This window comes from Sceloporus undulatus, chromosome 8, assembly GCF_019175285.1.
Source record: "Sceloporus undulatus isolate JIND9_A2432 ecotype Alabama chromosome 8, SceUnd_v1.1, whole genome shotgun sequence".
NCBI classification, from domain to species: Eukaryota; Metazoa; Chordata; class Lepidosauria; order Squamata; family Phrynosomatidae; genus Sceloporus; species Sceloporus undulatus.
The window spans coordinates 13,452,786-13,476,535 of NC_056529.1; the positions used below are offsets into that span (position 1 = coordinate 13,452,786).

Here is a 23,750-nt window from a genome sequence, read left to right on the forward strand (position 1 = left end):
AGTGTTTTCTGTTTCTCTTTAGGAATTTTATTCCCATCCCCTCTGAGAATGCAATGACTTAAAGCAGCCATGCTTATAAGCAGAAATGCTCTTTGTCTGGGTACTGTGACATCTCAGATGTTCTGCCTATTGCTAGTGCTAATTACTGTTGCAAGTATGTGACATCTTATTTTTATTTCTACTTATTCTAAGCACAGTCAATCATGTGCAAGGTTTCTGATGCTAAAATAGAGAACTCATGAACTTACCACTTGCATAATCAGGATATGTGAAACTGTCATTGTTTACTCACTGTTGAGTCACCATCTTCTCATGCATTTTCATCCAACAATGAGAGCTCAAAACTGTAAATTCCATTATTAGCATGGAATTTTCACATAATCTGCAAGGATATTTTATGCAGCATTTAGATCTGCTGTCAGATTTTGTTTGTCCCCAAGAAACTTGCTGTAGCTTTTGTAAACAACTGCAAGCCAGTCAGAAATAAAGACTTATTTTCTTTGAAAAGGAGGCATTAATACAAATCTGTAAAAGCAATGCAACTTAAGTGAATAAAAAGGGTATCTGCAAATCCTTTGAATATTCACAGTTTTTATACAAAAAGGATCAAGTTTTGACTATTCACAGATGGCCTGGTGCTAGCTCCTATGCATCTTTAAATTAACAATCCAAACTGCAAAATCAAAAGGTTTTAAGTTCTGTCCATCAGCCCAAGTCAAGTACCATAGCAGATAGAGCATTCATGTCCCTCATGTGGGGATGCTGGGCAAGTATATTCTCAATCTTCTCCTTCTGCTCAGAAGTAGGAAATATTTTTCTCAAGGCTTCTTTCAAATGGATTGTTTCTGTAGTTGATCTTGGATGTGGTGGGAGATCTGAGTTGGCTGGTAATGCAGGTGGAAACTTAGGTAATGAAGTCACAAGACCGGGTAACAGACTCTTAGGTGAGTGCCCACTACTCTCCGGTTGCATCAGCAAATGTGATGTCCCAAAAGGAGGGAGACCTCCACTTGCAAGACCATATGGGGGCAGAACATTTCTGCAAAACAAAGAAATATGTAATGCTGAAAATCCTAATAATGGTTAATTATTAAAACAACAGAACCACAACCTTCCCAGAGTTCTATGGGCTTTTAAGCCAAATTCTCAAGCTCTTCTTACAGAAAGGCCTACATTCAGTCTGTTTAAACAACTGTGTAGATTTTGTAGTCTTGCTCATATTTTAATTTTAATTTCCAGTAAGCATATCACTAGCACTTTTGTATTTTCTGTGTCATTAGATACAAGCGACTCAAAACTTTTAAACGTTCATTGAACCACTGTATCAAGCAGCATTCTGTTCCACTGCAAATTTATTTTTCCAACCAGGCCTCAAGCTGGGAACTACACTTACAGTTTTGCTTCTTTAAGTTTAACATGGCCAGTTTAGTATGGGGTATTATTGATGGGAGATTGCAGAGAGAAATAACCTTGCCCTCTTGTCATTGTTTTATTTCTACACTATGTTTCTCTGTACTTTGACCAAAATCTCCATTTTATCTTTCCTTTGTACAAGAAATAAAAGAATACCTGTATCTTGAAATCATTTAATTTAATTCCATACACTATAAACTATAGAAATGCCAAGTATTATATTGTTAATTGTCAATTTACACTTCAAACCTAGTATCTTGAAAACTAAGTAACAGCTGCTTTTTCTATGAAAGGCTAATTTCTAAGCACTAACTTTAAAAAATGAAAGAAAAATAAGAAGGCAACATGAAGTTTGATATAAGTTGCCAGTTTCTAAAATTTCAGTGATTAAAATAAGAAATCTTTATATGTCATCATTTGACACACTTAGCTATCATTCAAACATTCTGAATTATCTGATGAGCCTTTAGAATACTGCAAGTCACATAAACCAAGATGGAACTTTCTCCCTTTTAAATGCCCTGAAACTGACACAGAAGATTCAGGTCAGGTATTCCTTTATTTATGTATTAGTATTTATATTGCTTTAAGGGATAAAAGGATAAAAATCAATATCCTTCCCAGCTATGGATTAAGCAAGCCCTGTAAATGCTTCTCTGCAGCCTCAAAAGTAGCAAATACTATAACATTTGACATACCAACAGAACATCTCTTCATGAAACTGCACCAGAGATCCAACCATTGCATGCCCTGTGACCATATAATATTTCATACTTATGGCGAAACCACAACAATCTAACCTCACAGGATGGTGTGGTAATATGCTTGCCTTTCTTATCTGTGTTCCACCTTAGCATTAATATACACAGTCAGCTGTGGCAACAGAAGATGTAAAAATCCTCTAGCAAAGCAACTGATCTTAACTATCTTGTGTATTTTTACATCTAATAATCTTTTCTGTCCAGCACAGGTCTTTTCTATTTCAGCTGGGGCATCTATGTTGCCCTTTAACAACAGTAATGATTTAGGGCAGGAGTGAACAAAGTGCCTCACTTCAGGCTTTATAGGTCTCCCAGCATTTCTCAATACTGACTATGTGGGCTAACAGTGATGAGAGTTGCAGGGCAACAGCATGTGTTTGGCCACCTGTGATTTAAAAGCTTTGGATGTGCCAGGGAGAACTCTACCTGACATGGGTGTTCTCCTCAAGAAAACGTTCTAATCCTGGTCCATTTCGTCCCATAGGATCATCAGGAACCATGAAAAAATCTCCAGCAAAAGTGTATGGGAGTAGCCTACAACAGAAAGGGGGTGGGGAAGTAGTACAAAGAAAATAAACTTTCAAATCTATAATTTATTTCTATATTATTTAATCATATACATTGTATGTAAATATACAATTGGTATTGGTTTTGATAATCTCTACTCTGCACTAGTTCTCCAAAGGTCTTCCCTGGCCATGTTATCAAAAGATTCCTTTATTGAGATATGCCAAGGACTGCATCTGGGATCATCTGCATGCAAAATGTGTATTACTGCTGGGCTAAAATGTGTATTCGGGGAATGCAAACCACCTTAAGTGCAGTCTAATATCACAAAATTCATACATTCTTGGATTCCAGCCAAGGGTTAACACACCTCAGATGAGGAAGTAGACTGAAGTCTACAAAAGCTCCTGCTGCCAACTTCTTTCTTTCAGTTAGTCTCAAAGGTGCTACAAGATCTCTCTACATATTGATTCTACAGACTAACACGGCTGTTTTTGAATTCCATGTCTCACATAAAACTACTCTCCAAAGAAAAGGCTCCTTATCAGCTGATCCAGTTGGGGCAATGAGTGTTTGGGAAGATAAGAGTGAAAAATAATTCACATAAGCATCGGTTTGTAGTTGACCTGCTCTACATTCAGAAGTATGTAATCTACCACTTGAGCTACTGCCCACATCATTAATGTTCTCTTTTCATATAACATTGGAAATATCTCATCGCCTTCTCGAATGCTCTGGATAATGGGAAAGAGCTGTACCAGTGGACTCCTGTGGTCATCAGAGGACCCTAACAAGTGCCTGAACTTGTTCTTTCGTTCTCTATCCCATAGAGATAAAAGAAGTTAGAAAAAGCATCCATCCTTAAATAAAAGCAGGGCAGACTGGCAGTTATCAGCTGGGATCTACTGGCTGCTACCCTATGGGGCTACATCTACTACCAATGTAGACTCATTGGGTGGAACCTACCATCACAGAAACTGATTTTGAGAATCAGTTTTTACAATATTTTACTTTAAAAATTCAGTTTCTAGCCATTATGATTGAGGAGGAAAAAGACTTGGTTACCACATCTGCTAAAGACAGCTGCATATACAAGCTGATCTTTGAATGTTTAGGAACTGGCATTTGTCCTCCAATCAACTGATTGAAGTGTTGCTATTTGAACAGTCACAACAGGGATACTCAATTAAGTGAGGTAAAAAGCCCCCTTAGGGCCATGGCACAAACTCTTCATCTTGCGCCCAGCGGTAAAGCACATGTTTTACATGTAAAAGGCCTCAGATTCCATGGCTAGCATCTTCATTTAATGGACGGATAACTACCCCATGTTTGGGTCTACCACATGCTCCACAGTGGATCCCAGAGGGTTGCAACTGCCATCACTCTTCACTTCATAATCCTCCTTTGATTCAATATGCCATCCTGCACCCTTTAGGAGATGGAGGAAGAAATTTCACCTGATTTTTGCATCTCTTCACCTGGCTTTTTGAGGCCCAGAGGTTTTTAATCAGGATATAAAGCTGAGGTCTCCTGGTTATCAAAAGGCCTCTCCCACAGTGTAATGAGGAGTGGTATGGGCACTTCAGAAGTGTCCTTGGGACCCATAACTTCCTCATCTTACTTAAAAGGAAGTAAAAGAAAGATTCTTATGTGTGTCTCCCTTTGGCCTGTTACAGACAGCCAAAATAAAGCTGCTTCGAGTCACTTTGGAGGTATGGTATTTCAATGATGCATGAGTCCTAAGAGTCTGGAAGCTTCACCAAAGCTGCATTCCAGTCCTTAGGAGTGAAGCGTGGCTTTGGTGCGGCCTTTGGACTCTTAGAACGCATGTATCATTGAAATACCATAACTCCAAAGTGACTCGAAGCAGCTTTATTTTGGCTGTCTGTAACAGGCCTTTATGTATCAAAATCAACTTACAAGGTGAAGGGCATTTCTGTACAGAACAGAAGATTGTTTGCCACATGCAACTGACTGTGATTGTGGGCTCATGCAGACTAGCAGCTTGGATCAGCCTCTGGCAGCTCCAGACATGAGCGCACCCTGATCAGCATGGGACTGGGGTGACCAGATGCAGCAGTCCCAAGGCTGGCTGCTGCTGTGGTCTGGAACTGAGCAGTGCCAAGGAGCAGTTTTTTCACACTCCTTTTGCGGCTGGGTTTAGGTCATGTTAGCCAGCCTCAGCACAGCCTCTGGCCGATTCAGAGGTGTGCGTCATTTTCATGCCATGCCCCCAGATCAGCCCAAAGGTAGCACTTTTTGCCTGTCTGAGCATGTGACTGTGACTATGTTTTAATAAACATGAATTGGTGCAGGGAGACTTTCTACTATTCAGCTTTTACCCTCAGAAGTGCTGTGTTATTTCCAAACGCTTGGGTTCAATGCAATGGTGGCTTTTGTATATTTCCCATAAACAGATATTTAATTTGTCTGCCCATGTGGCTCCAACTCAGCTGAAGATCTAACTCATTACTTATTGGAGTGCCCAAATTTTAAAGATATAAGAAATGCCTTATTCAAAGACTTGGAGTTGGTAACAAATAACTATAACTCAAATTTAACACTTTTTTACTAGGGGACACTGAACCAAGCGTTTCTGAAAAGGTAGCCTGTTTTGCTTTTAAATCAACAATTATGAGGAGGAAGCTTTGTAAAGACAATGGTAGAGTTACAAGATAGATCCAAAATCTAACTATTCTTGAATATCCTCAGCTTTGTAAACCAATGCTATATAGTTTTAGTGTATCTGGTCCTTACACCTATTCAGATTCATCTTAGCCCTCAAGGTTGTTTTTTTTTTTTTTTGGTTTTTTAAAGATGATTTTAACTTTGCAATGCAATGTATTATTTTTACAATGTATTTGATGTTTATATTTTATATTATATGGATTACTGTACTTTTCTAATGGTGTACACCATTCAAATAAACTTACTTACTTACTGATATTTTACTTATTTTTCCCTGTCATAACTCAACCAATTATGTCCATCTCCCCTTTGGAAATTTTGTAACAAAAATGCAATTACCTCCTTTGAATAATCTCCCTCCAAGAAGTGGATTCATTCACAAATTCTCTCAGGTTATCATTGGTAACAACTACTCCTCCAGTTTTCTCAGCAAGGTGCAACAAAAACCTATGGCAACATTTGTGAAGAGAATCAGCATTCTTGCCCTGAATAAATACTAATTCAAAGCCTGCTCATGATGCAGCTTTTAAACAACGTGTTGGTCATGTTCTAATGTTCTGAACAGGAACAGGCCTCCCCAAGAGTTTGTTTGGTACTGACATGCTTTACTGTTATAGATAAGCTTACTGGTAGTAAATGGTGCAACAGATGGTCTACACAAGAGAAGCTTTCCAGCCCTTTCACTGATGGGACCCGGCATCCCCTCACAGCAAATGATAGAACTGCCCTCCCTAAACAACTAATTCTGCCCAGATTCTCCCTGCCAGCAATCAAATTCACCACTTCTGGAAAAATGGGGTCCCAGGACTAAATTGCACCCCCTCCAGGGCAAGGCCAATGGAAGTACAGAAGCAGACAAAGAAAATCAAAGTGCTAAAGTGTGCTAAAGTGTGACCATAACACACAATCAGCTGTGAAAACTGAGTGAACAGCTTAGGTAACAGGAAAATTCACTTTCCCAGTCTCTTCCCAGCTTTCATATCTTTTCATAGCTTCAAACTGCCAAATACAGCAGTATCAAAAAAAGTCATTTAAACAAATTAAGCCTGTCAAGCCACTGGATGGCTATTAACATCTGGCCATGATGCTAACAAGGACTCTAAAACCCATCTACTTTGTTGTAGAAGCTCAACTTTTTACAACTACCATCCAACAGGGATTCATAGATCCTGACTGTGTGATCCACCAAGAGTCACATATGTGATAAACCACTGTGACATTTTTGGTATGGTGCACAACTGCATAGAGTCTCCTTCCTTGGAGGTCTTTAAACAGAGGCTGGATGGCCATCTGTCAGGGATGCTTTGATTTGGATTTCCTGCATGGCAGGGGGTTGGACTGGATGGCCCTAGTGGTCTCTTCCAACTCTATGATTCTATGAAATCAGAAGGCAATATTCTAGCTAAGCCTGAATGAAAAAAGAACTACACACCTAGTTGTGAATATCAAAGGAGACTGAAAATTAATTCTACTGGGTCTACCTGAAAGGAGCTCTTTGGATCCTGCTTTATGTACCTGCTTCTTTAGAGGTTATAATTTAAAAACATATCTTGTGATTAATTGTCAAGGTCAACAATGTCAATAACAGTTCCTGACTCAGGTTTTTGAATACTACAAAATGTCATTTTTATGAAACAAGCCAACTGGGGGAGGGGGGAAAGGGGCGGCAACCAGCAACTTTGGAACAATTTATAACGCCCTTCTCCAGCCTGGTGCCCTCCAGCAGTCTTGGACTATCACTCTTAGAATCTCTAGCCAGCTCTATTGATTCTAGTTGTTATCCAACTCATGTAAAGTGCATCAGTTGAAGGGAGACCTGTTAAGAATTCCAAGCTCAGCAATGGGCCTACAGAACATACAGGAAAAGCTAAAGCCACCTTCACTAACCTGGACTTCAATTCCCATCACTCCTAGAAGCATGACCCATGGTCAGGAACCCAGGGACTTTAAGGCTAAAACATCTGAAAAATGCCATGTTGGTGGCAGAGTCCATTTATGCGAGGGGGACACACCTTACACATACTGGGAAAAAGGGTCCTATTTGGACCGCTCACTGTCACAATAGGTTTTTAGTGGCCAGGACATTTTTCTTAATGTCAGGAAATATTTAATAATGTGGTCCACCCCTTGCTGTTGAAGTTTCAGTGTGCCTTTTATACTGAGCATATTACTGCAGGTGCAAACCTAGCCCTCCACCACTTACACAGGAGAGGGCTTCATTAAAAGCTGTGAATAATTGTTTATCAAATGAGGTATTACATGCATTCCTTCCTCCCTTTTTGGAATGAAAAGGGGGGGGAGCTTAGTATTTTAATTGTGATTTCAGCAATTAAATTAAGCAATTGACTTTTGCTGCTGTTTTGCCAATTCCAATTTGCTTTAACTTTGAATTGTTAAAACATGTTTTTACAGTCAAACTACACTGAGAACAGGTATCACTGAAACTAGAAAGGAAAGTCTGTGAAAGAGTATGTTAAAATTATCTGCAATGTCTTATTTACACATGCATGTTTATTCAGGATTTGTATGTGAAAGTGGATCTTTAAACAGAGCATGTGTCAAAGCATGATACGTCAAAGGTATCTTCCAACAATGAGTATGATTTTACCAAGAACATAATTTAGATGTTCCTTTAAATTGTTTCTGTCTAGAAGAACTTGGAGACAAAGAAACAGCAAACTGGAGCAAACCCTTCCTTTACCTGTCATCATGAGATGCAATCCTGGCTCCACAAACAATCCTTGCAGGAGTGAGGGCCAAAATGCCAACATCTTGCAGTTGCGTTAAGAAGTGCTGCTCTATTAAAATTAAAAAAGTAAAAACAATAAAACCATGTTTAAGAACAAATGTTTAAGAACAAATAATATATATCTTTAGTGCAAGATTTCATTTGATGGAAGAGTACAAATTGATCAACAGTAAATATTACTATTGTTGTTGTATGCCTTCATGTCACTTCTAAATTACAGTAACCCTATCATGGGTTTTTCTGGGGCTGAGGGTATGTAACTCACCCAGAGTCCATGGCCGAGTGGTAAATTGAACCCTGGTCTCCAGATTCATGGCCCGATGCTCAAACCACTACACCACACTGGCTATTACTAAACCAAGCATATCGAGGTATTCAAAGTGAATTGCAATGGTCATATGCTGGTTGGAATCTGGGATCTTTCCAAGTTTTAAATGGTTATCTCCATGTTCCAGATGTGGCAGTGAAAGGTCTAAGGGATAAAAGAGCAGCAGGCCCTTGGCTACACTATTGAGATCAATACTGGAACATTTGGAAGGAAATATTTTGAATTTTCTCAGGGTTCGAATTCAGACTATTACTGTAATCACAGAAGATGCATATTTCTGTATATTATGTAGACAGAGACAGACAGACTTTGTGTTATCCTTTCATACAAATGTCTGTGATTTTATCTGCAGATCTGTTGTGAGGGAGTCCTGAATGGATCAGGCCTTCAGGATCCACACACAGCCCCATTTCCCTTGCTTGCACAGAGGCATCCAGGTTTCAGTCATCACAATCATGTTTAGAAGCATCTTAAATACAGAAAGCCAAACTTGAGAGAAGTCAGCTATTAAAGGTAAGGCAACATAATCTCATTCCAATCTATACCTGTGACATTAGAATCTCTCCTTGTTCGCCACTGTGGGACAAACACAGTAATCTGTCTGTGACCTCGTTTCCAAAAGTATTCAACAGCAATTGCAATTCCTCGACATGAGAAGAACCTCTGTAACCCATGGCTGCAGCAAAGAGAGAGAAAGAAAGGTAGCATTTGCTAATCTTCATAGCCTTTGTTTACAAATTACTGATTGCTGAAAATGTAACCTTAAATTCCATGTAAATGGAAAAGTTGGCGATTTGTACAAATCAATGATGTAGTCCATTCTAGGGAATTCTTTCCTTTACCTGTGGCATATCTTGTGTACAACACAGACATGTAAAACAGTTCCTATGTAACAGATGAAAGTAAAATGGAGACAAGGTTCTTGAGATCTGACAGCTCTTAAGTTTTACTTTTACCATTTTGATATTTAGATTGGCCGCTCTGACAATGTTTTAGTACAGCCCAAATAACTGCCTTTTATCATAGGCCAACTAAAGCTCTTGGACTAAGGGCAGAACCTGTAAAAGATTCAATCAAGCCACAATTTTATCAAGGTTCAAACAGGGTGATCCAATACTCTTGGCAATTATGCTGATTCACAACTGATTTCCTGATTATTTCTGTGAAGCCTCATGCCCCCATCATATGCTGAAACTAGTGATAAAACCAATGAAAGATCAATCACCAGATTTCTTCAGTCTTAGTGCATGAAACATTACTTTTAAGAAGAAAAATATAAAGACATGTTGAAATCCTGAGTCCTAGAACTTTACTCCCACATCCCAGTTATATATGGCCCCAGTACATCATTATATTCACCAGTTACGGCTGATGCCAACTAGGTTGAGTTGTGGCTTGAATCACCGAAGGCAGAGCCAAGAGATCGCCAGAGGAGTACACAACTATATGTAGGTTGTCCAAAGAAGTTGTAAAATAAATAAACTGCGCCTGTTCCTTGAGACGTCAGATCTGGCTACGGTGACACATGTCTTGACTAATCCGGTTTGGACTACTGTAATGCACTCTATGTGGGGCTGCCTTTGAACACTGCTCAGAAACTTCAGCAGGTTGAAAACACCGCAGTCAGAATTCTAACTGGAGCCAGTAACATGGAGCATATAACTCCCATATTAAAACAGCTTCACTGGTTACTGGTTTGTTTCTGGGCACAATTAGCCCTACATGGCTTAGGTCCAGACTATTTAAGAGACCATATCTCTGCATACAAACCAGATACAGCCCTAAGATCTTCTGGGGAAGGCTTTCTCTTGGTCCCGCTACCATCTCAGGCTTGTTTGGTGAGGACATGAGAGAGCCTTCTTGGGGGCTGCTCCCACCCTCTGGAAATCCCTTCCAAGAGAGTTTAGGCTTGCCCCGACCCTGCTTGCTTTTCACCGCCAAGCAAAAACATTTTTATTCAAGCAAGCTTTTTAATGTGTTATCAACAGAGGTGATTTATATAGAGTATGCATTTTAGTGACGTTTTTAACTTGGTATGTTTACTGTGAATTTTATATTGTTTTAAATAGAGGATTTTAATTGTTTTTGAATTTTACTGTGAAAATTATGCAGTCAAGTTTCTTGCATTTGGGGAAATCGCAGAGGTCAACACACCAAGAGTGCAATGGATGAGAAACCTGGGAAAACACTTTTCCAGAAACAGCTTTTGGCTTGTTTCACCTGTGAAGCCAAAAGCAGCTTAGGAATGAGACGGAGGTGAAAAATAGCGAAGACAACATCGTCTTCTCAACATCCATCTAATGGTAGAGACTGCAACCAGAGTGTCAGCTTTCTTTTTCTTTTTTGATGTAATAGAGAAAAAAACTATATATAATTTAACAACAATTTCTTGTATAGTTCACTACATTTCTTCTCACCCTCCCCACTTTTTCTTTTAATTTCATCCTTGTGGCTTGGTGCAACATAAGAAGTACTGCAAGCTTAGAAACTGGATGGAAAAACCTAAGCTAGGAAGAACTCCATGACTCTCCAGAGTAATTTTATTATTATTTATTTAGATTTCCTTCCTCCAAGGTTTCAGCTTAGCTGCAATTTATACACACTCTCTCCTTTTGCATACCTCTAACAGAACACCAGGCCAGAAGAGGATAAGGACATCAAAAAGAAAAATGTAATGTAGAACCTATGTTGTAGCTTGGTAAATTGTCAGTCTGGGAAAACTGAGGGCCATTACACGAAACTATTCTAGGATACTGTCATATTGATACACCAGAGGCAAAAATGCTGCAATGTACACTTTTTAGTAACACTAGCATACAGTCTTGCTGGACAACTTGAAGAAGAAAATCTGTTTCTTCACTTTTAGGCCAGACTTGTTTAGGCCAGACTTGGAATTTTCAAAACTGGTTCTCATATAATTGAAGGCTATTGTGAGTCCTGATCTCCAATGTACAGAGGAAGCTACTTGTATGAACTATTGCCCAGGGTATGCCAATTTTCAAATAAACATTCCTACAGGGTAGAATAATTGTACTGCATTTTAGTGCTAGGTGTGACGGGATGACCTATCAGTCCCAATCAAAAAGATGCAACATAAATACCTATTCCTCAGAAACAAGCTGCCCATTATATTGCTGTATGAGTTGCTACTCAGGGTTTGCCAGCTTCTAGTCAAGCTTGGCATGTAGGAAGGCCAGCAAGACTGGGCATGATATGAAAGGTATAGGACTAGTGAAGTTTTTCCACATTTCACAGTTCAATCTCCTTCACAGAAATTGGGACTTCCAAGACCAACATTTTCTACATGTTCTTGGTATGGACCAAGTCTGTTCCCTGTGCACTCTTTAGTACAATTGTAAGAACATAAGACCAGCAGTGCTGACTCAGACCATCCATCAATTTAATATTCTGTTTCCCATTATAGCCAGCCAGACATCCCCGAGAAGCTCACAAAAAGGTATGAAGGCAATAGCTCTTTCCCACTGTTGATTAACAATGAGTTGCATATTAATCTAAATATGAAGGTAGCATACAGCCATAAACATAATCACCACCACCACTGCATATACTAACTGTCTGAGCATGGATTCTTATGTAGCAAAAATGGCACTAATCATGCAGAAGAGGGAAATATCAGGATGCTTGGGCAACATCAAGATTTCCAGAATATTGTGTGTGTGTGGGGGGGGGGCAGTTTAGGAAAAAAAACCCTGACCCAGCTAGCAGTCCAACGAGGCCTGAATGGTCATGAAACGTTAGCTGTCCATACTATAACTGTAACAGGTGCCACTTGTCAATGGCTACTAATAATTATAATGCCTATACTTTTCTGTAGCCCAATAATGCTGGAGGCAGGAGTGGATGAAAATACTGTGGTTCGTTTTTCCTTGGATGCAGAGGAACTGGGAGCATAAAAAGTAATTTCAATGTACAAAACACACACAAAATGTACACACACACACAAAAATAATGAACTGAACATAGAGGAATCTTATATCTCCCTCCATTTTATGCTTGGTACAAATTGAACTAAGTATTTTGTTATAATTTCTTACAGGTTTTTTAAAAAAACCAACCCTGCAGAGGTCACATACTTCCTTTAATCTGAATACTGTACAGCTAAAATGTTGCGTAGAGCAATTATGCAAGCTTCAAAAATTTGCATAGCTCTTCTCATCAGTCCCAATCTACTTGGAATTTAAAATGAATCATAATTGTGACTTTCATTTTACATCACTATTTGCTGAGCCTTCAGAAGAATGAAAAAAACCCTGTTCAAACCAGCAGGCCTTTACTATACTTTCCTCCATTTCAAATGAAGAAGTAGTTTCAGAAGATTAACTCTTTTCTAAGGTAAGCAAATTACCTGGGGTGCAAGGACCTGATTTGGGTAAACCCAGCTATAAACACTGCCAGTGTTGCATCACCATTTAGAATGCTGTTGCTCACCCTGTTTAGCTACAAAGCTTCACTGCCCACATGATTTTGTTCAGGATAGGCCTTTTCTGCCTCAATATTCTCCAAGGACCACAAAGGCTCCAAGACACATGGAACAAAAGTCCTGTGCTTCCCACTGGCTTGCATCATCCTGTCCAGATAACACAGGCCATTAGCCCTGGGCCAAGATCAGCCAGCCCAGACGCTGATCGGGCGGTCCAATCCCAAAAGCAGCCCAAGGGGGCTTTAATCCAGTACAAAAAGACCAGCTGCTTGCTGCAGTTTTCTGGAAACTCTTGGCGACGGCTGGCAGGCCAGATAGTCAACATGCGCCTTACCTGTTGCTGCTGTGTCTACCCTGAAGGCCTCTGTCGTGGCCTCGGAAGTTGGAAGGGATGCCTGGCCACATGGGTGTAGCTTTAAATGCAATATAAATATTACTTAAAAGATATATGAGGATGTGGATATGTACAGCTCTCCTTAAAACATAAACAAACATCACAACAGCTGTCAAAGATGCACAATCAAAATAAGGTAAGAAAATGGTGGAAGGTGGGTAACGCAAGCAGAAAGCAGCATGAAGGAAGATGAATGGCAGCAATGATAGCCATAATACATTTCTTAAAGTGGTACCAGAGCTAGACAGCGCATTAAAAAAAAGGGAAGGGGGAATGTTCCAGCGTGGTACTGGTATATGCATGTACTGAAAAGCATTTCAATTATAATCAGCCCTCCACATCCACAGCTTCTTTATCCATGGATTCAAGCATCCATGGCTTGAAAATATTTTGGAAATATGTACATTCCAAAAAGCAAACCTTGATTTTGCCATTTTACTATGCCTCTGTATGTAATGGGACTTGAGTATCCATGGGTTTTGGTATCCACAGGGGTCCTGGAACCAAAACCACTGTACGTTTCTAATTCATTTCCTTTACTATTCAAGAACAACATGTGAGCTGCTAGGGAGCTGCAAAGTGCTTCTGAACCGTACTTTTCTTCTCCCCTCCCCTCCCGGGAATAGGAACACAGGTCATGTTGTTTTCATCTGATATCTGGATATTACTCATCACTGTACAATGTTCAAAAGGACTTATGTCAAAGTGAGTGAAACTATAAAGGGTAATCCCAGCTTCGTATATTTCTCATCGAGAAATACAATGCTCGTTTGGGAAAATATGCACCTCTCCCCAATTTCAACTGCACATGCTTTTGGTAAATTCCCCTCCCTCCTCCTGTCCAGTTTCATTCAGACATAGTCTAGAAATCTAAGCATCATTCATACTTACTTCATTGCAACATTGCTGCCATCTATTACTATGTATTTTACGTCTGCTCTCCCTGGCTCATTTTTCAATTCCAGCTTGTATGGTGTTTTCAGGGACTCTAGAAACCTCTGAATCCCAGTGACTGAAGGATCAATGTGATGACTAGGTGACCCTCCTGTTTTCCTTTCTGGATAAGTTCCTGTTAATTGTGGGGAAAGTCCAGAGTCTAGAAGCTGATTTGATTTTTGGGAAGGAAGGTATCTGGCTCCAAGCTGTAGAGGATTACAATGCCCCTGCTGATTGTGCTTTGTGGATGACTGTGCCATACATGCTTGAGGGACTCCCATTTCTTTTTGAACAGGTGGATGTAGTATCTCTGAGCCACCCCTCGCCACCAAGCCAGGAACCTTCCGTTTCTTATCCTTCATTACCCAATGTTCATGATCACATGGTTTCACATGACCATCGCTTTCTACACTGCTTGCTTGGGAAATGTGAGACTGTTCAGGGTAATAATTTGAATATACTTTCCTACAGTCTTTGTGCTGTGGATTTTGGCCGCCTGACAAAGTAGTTTGGTTTTCACTACGTGACACATATGCTTTCCCTTCAGCTTTGCACTGAGTTGGTAGAACAGAGACCATACTCTGTTTTGCATTTTCGGAAGGCTCTGGCCTATGTCCCAGACCCTGATTGCTAGAACTGCCTTTATCTTTCTCGGCACACATCCCAATATTCTGAGGTATGACAACCTCACTTTTGTCTTTGGAAGATTTTTTGTTCTCTTTTTCAATTTCTTCCAGAAGCAGAAGAGGTTCAGCCAACTGTCCATGCTCTGAAATTACCTTCTCTACAATTTGTTGTGAGTAGCCCATGCTTTTGAAAAAATTCACCAAAATCTTATATTCCATTTCCTCGCTTATCTCATCACCTTCTTTAGTGCATAAGCCTGGATCGTCCAACTCACTCCTTGAATTGGTGATTAAATCAATCACCTCTATATCATTAGAAGAGCTGGGTGGAGTCCATTTATTCTCCTGATTATTTTCTAAAGAAAACTGTTTCTTTGGAAGCCTCTCCTCAGCATCTGATGACCTCCTTTTACATGACTGCCTCTCTTTGCCTGCAGAAGTCTCTAGTGAACTCAGACCATTTATAGGTAAAAACCACCCTTCTGAAGTATCTGGGAAAACTGCATTCATTCTGTCTGCTAACTCAGTGACAGGGGTACCTGCATTGTTTCTTGCTTCCTCTGCACGTGTTCCATAATCATTCCTTATCCCAGATCGTTTCTGTATTTCATTTGGGAGAAGTTCTGATGTGTTTTCAAATGAGGCACGATCTATGATTTTACCTACTGCTTTGTGGGCGTCCTTGTGGGCTAGGTTGAGCAGTTCTCTCTTCAGTGAGTTTGGTAAGATCAACAAGTCCATAGTATATTTATCTGCATGGGCTTCAACAAGATGTTTGAACCTTTTCTTCACTTCTGACTCTCCACCATTTGACAAGCTTGCACTGTTTTTGAAGAGACTCACAAACTGTAGAATATGACTTCTGGCCAGTACAACAGGTTCCGCAGCACCCTTAATATTGAGAGTGCCTATCTCTATGACAGTCACATCAGCAGAAGTTCTCTGAATGAGGCAGTTCAAGAAGAGGTTCTGGGCTCCTACAAAAATACAGTGCATATCTTTGGGATAATATTCCCTCTCTTCCAATTCCGGTTCACAAAGTCCTTTAATATATTCCTACAATAACAAGAAAGAAGAACAAATGTTAGGGCAACAGGCATCTTACAACTCATGTGTCCACAAAAAAGTTACTTTCAGAAGGTTAGAGGAGAAAGAAATACTTAGAATTTTCAGCTGAAGGTATAATGAAACCAGGCTAGGTGAAATCGTATCTGTATTATTCTGCGATTCCACTATTCATGAAAACAATTAGTTCCCTTTTTAGAAACAAGGTGAAGGTGCAATACCCAAAGTTATATACTCATAAGCTTCAACAGTTCTGCTTGCCATGTTATAGTGGGAATGACAAATGGCCAGTCTTCCTCTCTCCCTTGAAAATGAAGAGCTTTCAGGCATTTTGGGACCTGCAAAGTCTTGGCAATGAAGAACTAAACCAGGTATCATCTTCATGTTCCATGGCAGTTAAAATATAGAACGTTGAATGTTGCTGCATGATGATACACAGGGTATCTTTAAGCAGGTCTCCCTGTCAGCCTTTCCTTTTTGAGAGGATGGCTTGCCAATTTTTTGTTTGTTTGTTTGTTTGTTTGGGGAGCAGGGAGGGCAGGAGATTAACAGTTACAATTTTTGACTTAGTCCCAACTCTACAGCATCCACACCTGATAAATCACCATTCCTAATATTTAAACTGTGCCCTATTTCAGAGATGACTTTTAAAATTTGTTAATATGAACTGTGTTCAGGTCTAAGCATCATTCTTAGGACTCCAGCCATTTGATATTTGTGACAGGACATAGCAACCTTTATACTGAACAGCTGACTACTCACTATAGAACAAGCTTTCTTGAGCACTGTTCTGGAAAAAGGGCAAATGCTACCTTGGTGTTGAAAGCACTACTGGACATGCTATTGCATATTTATACATTGTTTATATTGCCATCATTGTATATGGCATCCGAGAGAGAACAAGTATTGAACAGGTGTGTCAAGAGTACTGTTAGTATAACCTCTAGAATGGCACACAGTTTTCTTAAACAGTGTGAATGTATTTGTCATTATTTTACTTGTTGAGTTTCTTTCATATTGTTTAAAGTTTTGCTTTTGCTGTATTTGGTCTTTCCCCCTCACACCCTGTGCTATCTTTGTTGATAACACAAAAAATAATCATAATTTTTAAAAAAGAACAGTAGTAGTATCTTTGTTATGACTACTGCTTGCAGCAGCCAGCTGACATGTTGAGGAATAAATGGTGGTACACCCCACTTAAAACAATAGTCCTTGACCCCTCTAGGCATTGTTATGCCATGCTTGGCTGCTCATACTGGGAGAATTGGTACTATGCACAAGATAAAACTGTGTCAAAATGCTTCTGTGATGACAACACATTTTTGTAGTAACAACAAGAGTTCTTGCCCCAAGTGAGTGCATGCCTTTCAACATTTATTTGTGAAAAAGGAGGATTCTCCCTCTGGCTTATAATGCAACTGGATCACCCTGATTCCTATGTATCTACTTGAAGACTGAGGAGACCGTCATTACTATTAAAGAGTCACATAGGCTGCTGCCACACTGCAGAATTAATGCACTTTGGCACTGTTTTAACTACCATGGCACAATGATATGGAACTCTGGGATTTGTACTCTGTTGTGGGGCCAGAGTTCTCTGATAGAGAAGGCTAAATATCTCACAAAACAACAAATTGCAGAATTCCATGCACCGAGCCATGGCAGTTAAAATGGTGTCGAACTGCATTAATTTTGCAGTGCAGATGCAGTCATATTTTCACCTATTTACTCATGCCTTCACCACCATCATCCTGCTTCCCCTGTTTTCCACTCTGTTTACATCACACTGGAAATCAAATGATCCACTAGATGTCATGGAACTGAAACTCCCAATGCTTCATACCAGTGACTGGAGTTGCTGGAAGTTGCACACCAGTGATTCCCAATCTTGGGTCCTCTGGGTGCTTTGGACCTCATCTCCCAGAAACCTTAGCCCCCTTGGCCAACATTCAGGAATTCCGGGTGATGAAGTCCAAAACATCTGGAGTACCAAAGTTTGGGAACCTCTGTTGTACACTAACAACATATGGAGGGCTGTGTAATTCCCAACCCTCAGTCCAAATCTACACTTCTGTCACTTTGTCCAGCAGCAGCAGCAGCAGCAGCAGCAGCACGTGCCCCATCTCTCCAATTTATCTTCAGATAAAGTGGTTTTTTCCTACTCACAGATTCTGTGAGAGAAGTTAGACTGATGAGGGTGGGGGAGAGAAATTGATCTAAGATGTGCAGTAAGCTTCTTGAGGGAGAAAAGATTTGAACCCATGCTTCCTCAAGCCCATCACACTGCACTGATACCAAAACCAATAAAAATAAAAACCATTAAAAAAACTATATCTCAATGAACTTTGGGGCTTCTCAGGAACTTGGGTAAATTGCATTCTTACAGCAAATGTCTGCTTTTCCTTTTAAGGAAGACTAACAAAAGAGGAAATCCTTTCCTTTACTAAGGGAGTTTTCTTTGTGTGCAATCTCCAACTACACACACCCTATCCAATTGAATTCCCTAGATAATCTCTCAAGAAGGATCTAGGCAGGAAACTCTTGTCCTTTCAAACACTAACAGTCTGAGGTCATATTATCACAGATATCATTTCCTTACTGTCCCAGGTTTTTCAAATTGCAAGCAGAAGGGCAAATTTGGCTCAGGCCAAATTTTCTACATGGCCAACAATGTAGCTGTTCCACTGGAAGCAGGCAATACAATTATTGAGAGATAGATACACTCAACTCTTTTGAAAGATTTGGAAATGCAAATGTTTCATGTTCTTCACAGTTCCTTCAAACATGGTGAAGAACACATGGAATAAACTGGAAAAGCAGACCAAGAACATACTAGTTTTTAAATGCACCTAGTTCCTTCAGCAAGGCTGATTCCAATCACATGAAAAGAGTTGTGTATTCAGTGACAGAAACACAATGAGGATCTAAGGGGATTTAAGGGAATCCAAGGAATTGTGTCCAACTATCAACCAAAAAACCAGAAATGCCTGCTTTATCACAAACTATTTTTCAAATTATGACGAAGCAGACACACAAGTCCAACACTCTCTTCAGCAGCGAGAACTAATCACAAAATTATTCAGTTCTCAATCAATATTTCCGATTGCATTAAAAAACAAACACTTTTATTATTACACTGTAGCCTTAAAATCTTTCATTTACAACGAACAAGTCAAGAGGAAAAAACAACCACCCTAATAAGCTATTTCATTCCCCATCTTAGACTGCCTTTCACTTGTAGGTTCTGAGCTTTGGTCAAGAGGCTATGCAAGGCTTTTGCTATGAGGCTCTGATACTAGCTAAATGTGCCAATTTGCTACTCCATCGATGTTTGGAAGAACGAAATATGAGATTCAGTAGCATGAATAGATTTTGCACCTAAAAAAACCATTTTTAGATTGCAGTCTTCTAACAGCACTAATGTTTCCCAAGTATGTGGAATGAAGAAATAAAAAGGATTCCTGAGAGCGACCCCATGCCACACAGATCCATAAATGAACGCCATCCTGCTTTCAAAGGAAGCTAGCCAAAGTCACAACTTTCTCCTTCTAGACTGGATCCACACTCTGGATACTGGCTCATGTAAAAAATATTATTACCCTTTTAAAAGTCAACCACTCCAGATTTAAAGACCCCCCTCAAGTTCCATTCAACTAACAAAAGAATGATAGCTAACTTCTGAAGGCCCATGAACCAATTGTTGCCCTTTCCTGAATCCAACAGGATGCAAATCTTTCATCCCTGCTTCATGGCAAATCACATCTTGCAAAGCCCCTGTGGGGTGACTGTTGTCACTTGAATACAATTTCATCCCGGACTTGTTTTAAGGGTGTTCATATACACAAAGCCAATTTTGAGGACATATTGTCTAGCTGAGTATGGAACTAAAGAGGGTTTTGTGGGGCTTTACTTTGTCCATCTCACCGTTAGACTGGCAATGTCCCATTTTGTGCCATACTATGGCAATGCAGCTGATGGTTATTTCATAATTTTGGCGTACAGTTAATATTCCAGAAATGAGCTACAAATAATTATGGAAATGCAGCCTTGGAAATATGGGGTAAAAAGAATTCTACTGCATTCCAGCCAGCTTCAAAGAGAGTTATGCTTCTTGATAGTGTTATCTGAACTACCAGGTTCAAAGTTAGAGTGTTTTCCTTTATTATTAAAAAATGAAGTAACGCTAATTGCAACATTCTGGTTTTACCCCTAAAAATAACATTGAAGATTTCCTAGCAATAAAGCCACAGTTGGGCAATTGCTTGATAGTAAACAGCCAAAGGTTTCATGTTTCCACACTAGCTATTCCCATAACTGCTTCAAAAGGGCAGTCAGCAGTATTGTTTCACTGGGGAACAAGTCCCCAAGGCATTGCTATATCTTTCATGATATAACAATAGTGAGAGAGAGAGACCTTCTCTACCTTCAGCTAATTCATGAACAAGGATTGGGTCACTCCTCCCCTCACAAATGGCAATGCAAACAAATGGCCTACAGACAAGAAAGGCAGGAGGAGCACCTGGGGCAAAGTGGCATTAATGTCTCTTCGCTGGGAGGTGTGGTGGAGTCTCCTTCTTTGGAGGCTTTTAAACAGAGGCTGGATGGCCATCGCTAGGGAGTGCTTTGATTGTGTCTTCCTGCATGGCAGAACGGGGCTGGATGGCCCTTGAGGGTGATTTTGGGCAGGTCGCATGCTCTCATCCTCAAGGGAAGACAATGCCATACCTCCTCCGAAGAAATCTTGCCAAGAAAACCTCATTATAAGTTGGAAACGACTTGATGACACACAACAAGAACTATTAACACATCCTGGGCAATGCTCTCTGGCCACATCATTCTTCTATCGACTGATCATCTTGCTTATTTCCTAAGTTCCAGTCATACTAGAGCAGCTCACATTGAAACAGTCACTTAATTCTGTGGTGGCAAATGAGTCCCTGCATATTTTTCGGAGCTGGGTACGTTTTTACAGATCCCAATTAAATTACAACAAAACAGTTTTGTAAGAGTGACCCAGGATATAATGAGCTCCAAGCAACAATATCAGCACCAGGATCTAAAGTGACACTTTAGATAGAAATGGCTGATAGGAGTAATTTGTACAGTGGGCTGTTGGCATCTGCAGAGGTTTGGTTGCGTACGGTGGGAAGAAAAGAGGGAATTTCCTTATATTTTCCATAACACTATGAAACAGCGTTCAGTGTTATCCCCTGAAGCAAAATAGTGGGCCTCAAGAGAGATAGAAAGAGATACTTCTTCATACAGGACAGAATGACACATGGAAATGGCTGCCAACTTGGATGGCTTTGAAAGAAGACTAAAGAACTTATGGAAGGGGGGGGGTCACTTGTTACTGCTCAGGATGTCTCTATGCCTCAGTTCTTGCAGAGCATGAAACAGAGGGTGCAGTCGCATTCATGCTCAGCTGCGGATCCAGTCGCCACTGTGTAAAAAGGATGATAGGTTAAACAGGTCTTTGGCATGAGTCAACATGGCTATCCTCAGATGCCCGTTTTGTCAACCTAAATACTCCCTGCCCAGCCACCAACTCAAACCTCCCTCTACACAATGCATTGTAAAAGATATCTCTTCCTCCTCCTCCCTCCACACACTAAGCCCACATATTTGTGTTGTTCAGAAATGGGAACACCTTGAGTTCCCAGCTGAGTAACTGCCACAGTCTTCCTGGTATTGACATGTCACAGCGCCAGAAGATTGCAGGCCTGGTTGAAAACAGCCTCCCCTCTTGAAAAGCCAGTACTCTGCTAGAAGAGGAGTGATGTGCTTCCCTTGAAAGTGGTTTCCATCACAGCTAACTTCATTTCACACTGATTTCCGAGGCATAGCTGCTGTTAATCTGGAACATCGATGTGCAAAGGAATCTTGCGGCACCTTTAAAACCAAGGGCCAGAATAGACCGGCAGTAAGCGACAGCATGGGGGCAATGTGGGCGTGTGGCATTTAGATGACACTCATGCCACCCAGAAGCCACTTGTCTGTCCACGCGTGGCCTGGCTTCATAGTGCTCCAGTGGCATGGCGTCTAGATGCCACATGCTGTCCGGCAAAGCTGCGGCGACAGAAAGGATGTCCTTTTTCCAGCTCAAATAGCGTGAAGCCACCCCTTCTTCTGGGCCATTTGTTTTGTCCCTAAGTGTCCAAAAGAAGTTGTAGCCTAAGCTTTTGTAGACTTGGTCTCCATCCTCAGACGCAGGGCTCTCAAAGCCAGACTCTGCCAGACGCTTCCCTTGCCCCGTATCTGCATTCATGCCCTCTGTCAAGAACATCTTGGCCCACCTTTACGTCACACGCATCTTGGCTTGCATATAAAACCTGTCTCCCACCTTTGTCCCTTGAACTATCCTTTACAGCCCTCAGTGAGGCACCCAGTCGCACACACACACAGAGCTCCTGCAGCTACACAGAGAGCGGCAATTGCGTTGGCATTCGCAGCCAAGGCTCATCAGAGCTTACCCTGGCTTTCTAGGAATCTGGTGCCCTAAGTGCAAAACGGGCCCCAGAGAGAAAGGCAGGAGGGTCTGCCCTTCGCCAGGGCAGCCAGGCCCAGTGCCTTGGCTCCGGAGACCAGGGTTGGGATCCTGGCTCGGCCACGGAGACCCCCAGGAAAGCCTCAGGGGGCAGCGAGGCCAAGCCCCTTCGGAGGAAGGCGCCCAGGGAGCCCCTCCAGGGCTTCTTCCCCTGAGGCTGGCAACGGTTTGCGAAGCCCAGCCGGCCCTTCTCTTCCTACCTTGGCGCTGCGGACCTCCTCCCTCTGGCCCTGGAGGCTGAGCCAGATCCTGCGCCCGGGGGGCTGCGCCCGCGGATGCTGGGGCTGAGTCGCCGGTTGCCCGAAGCCCATCGGGGCCCAGCGCCCGCTGCTCAGCGCCCCGAGGACGACCAGGCGCACCCGGAAGAGCCGCTCGATGGAGCCCCGGCTCCGCTCCAGGAGGCCGCTCTTCTCCGCCGGAGCCGTGAACTCGTCCAGCACCCCTCCGCCGCCATTGCCATGGCCGTTGCCGGCGCCCTCCGAGGCCGCGAAGGCCGCCATTACAGCGGCGACGGAGACCCTCGACGACAACGGCCGCCGCCGCCGCCGCTTCTTCCCATCGCCGCTTCAGGAACAGAAACGAATTCCCTCCCTCTTCCGCCGCCCTCCCACGTCCCCCGGAAGCGCTCCGGCCCCATCGCTATGCAACCGTGACGTCACCAACAAGCGTCCGGCGCGACACACAAGGAAGAGGAGGGAATGGGCGACAGGCAGGAGGAAGCCTCGGGCGCCATTTTCAATGAGGGCACGTCGGGAGGAGAAAATGGGAGCACCCCCCTGCCCCGGGCAATTTAGCGCAACAGTGAAGGGATGCCTCGAACGCCATTTTTAATGAGGGCATGTCGGGAGGAGGAGGAAATGGGAGCCCCCCGGGCAACTAAGCACCGCTGCGTGGAGGAAGCCTCGGGCGCCATTTTTAATGAGGGCACGTCGCACTTCCGGGCAACTTCCTGTTGTTGTTATATCACGCTAGAGACAGCGCTATCCTCTCTAATGGCCGCCTCCAGTAGGATTCTGGGGCTTGTAGTTTCTTGAAGCCTAAACGCTCTCTCTTGAGGATTTGGAAAAAAAAAATACACAAATTAAAAAACAACAACACTATTCTTTTTACAAGAGAGACAGAGAGAGAGAGAGAGAGAGAAACCTCTCTAGGAATTTCCAGGTCCTCCAGTGCAACTCTATGGTCAACATTTGCCAGATGTTGGTCATCATAGAAGAATCATGCTGGAGGGCCTACAGATGCCTAGAGGAGACTCATCTCTAGGAATTTCTAGGTCCTCCAACACAACTCTATGG

At 41.7% G+C, this 23,750-nt stretch overlaps 1 protein-coding gene across 1 annotated transcript; it reads right to left on the reverse strand.

Moving 5' to 3' along the window:
- Positions 1-265: 265 nt before the first annotated feature.
- N4BP1 (NEDD4 binding protein 1) lies at positions 266-23,089 on the reverse strand. The gene is made up of 7 exons (XM_042437787.1): positions 22,656-23,089; positions 14,173-15,899; positions 8,992-9,122; positions 8,071-8,167; positions 5,709-5,816; positions 2,601-2,708; positions 266-1,039 (listed from the first exon to the last, which is right to left on the reverse strand). The coding sequence occupies exons 1-7, from the start codon at positions 22,953-22,955 to the stop codon at positions 706-708; spliced, it is 2,805 nt and encodes a 934-aa protein (XP_042293721.1). The 5' UTR covers positions 22,956-23,089; the 3' UTR covers positions 266-705.
- Positions 23,090-23,750: the final 661 nt, after the last annotated feature.

Coding starts and splice junctions, on each gene's coding strand:
- N4BP1 (XM_042437787.1), bottom strand. CDS start 22,955: ATGGCGGCCTTCGCGGCCTCGGAGGGCGCCGGCAACGGCCATGGCAAT. Junction 8,168..8,991: donor GAGAGATTCTAATGTCACAG/GTATAGATTGGA, acceptor TAATTTTAATAG/AGCAGCACTTCTTAACGCAA. Junction 1,040..2,600: donor GAGGAGAACACCCATGTCAG/GTAGAGTTCTCC, acceptor TTTGTTTTGCAG/AAATGTTCTGCCCCCATATG.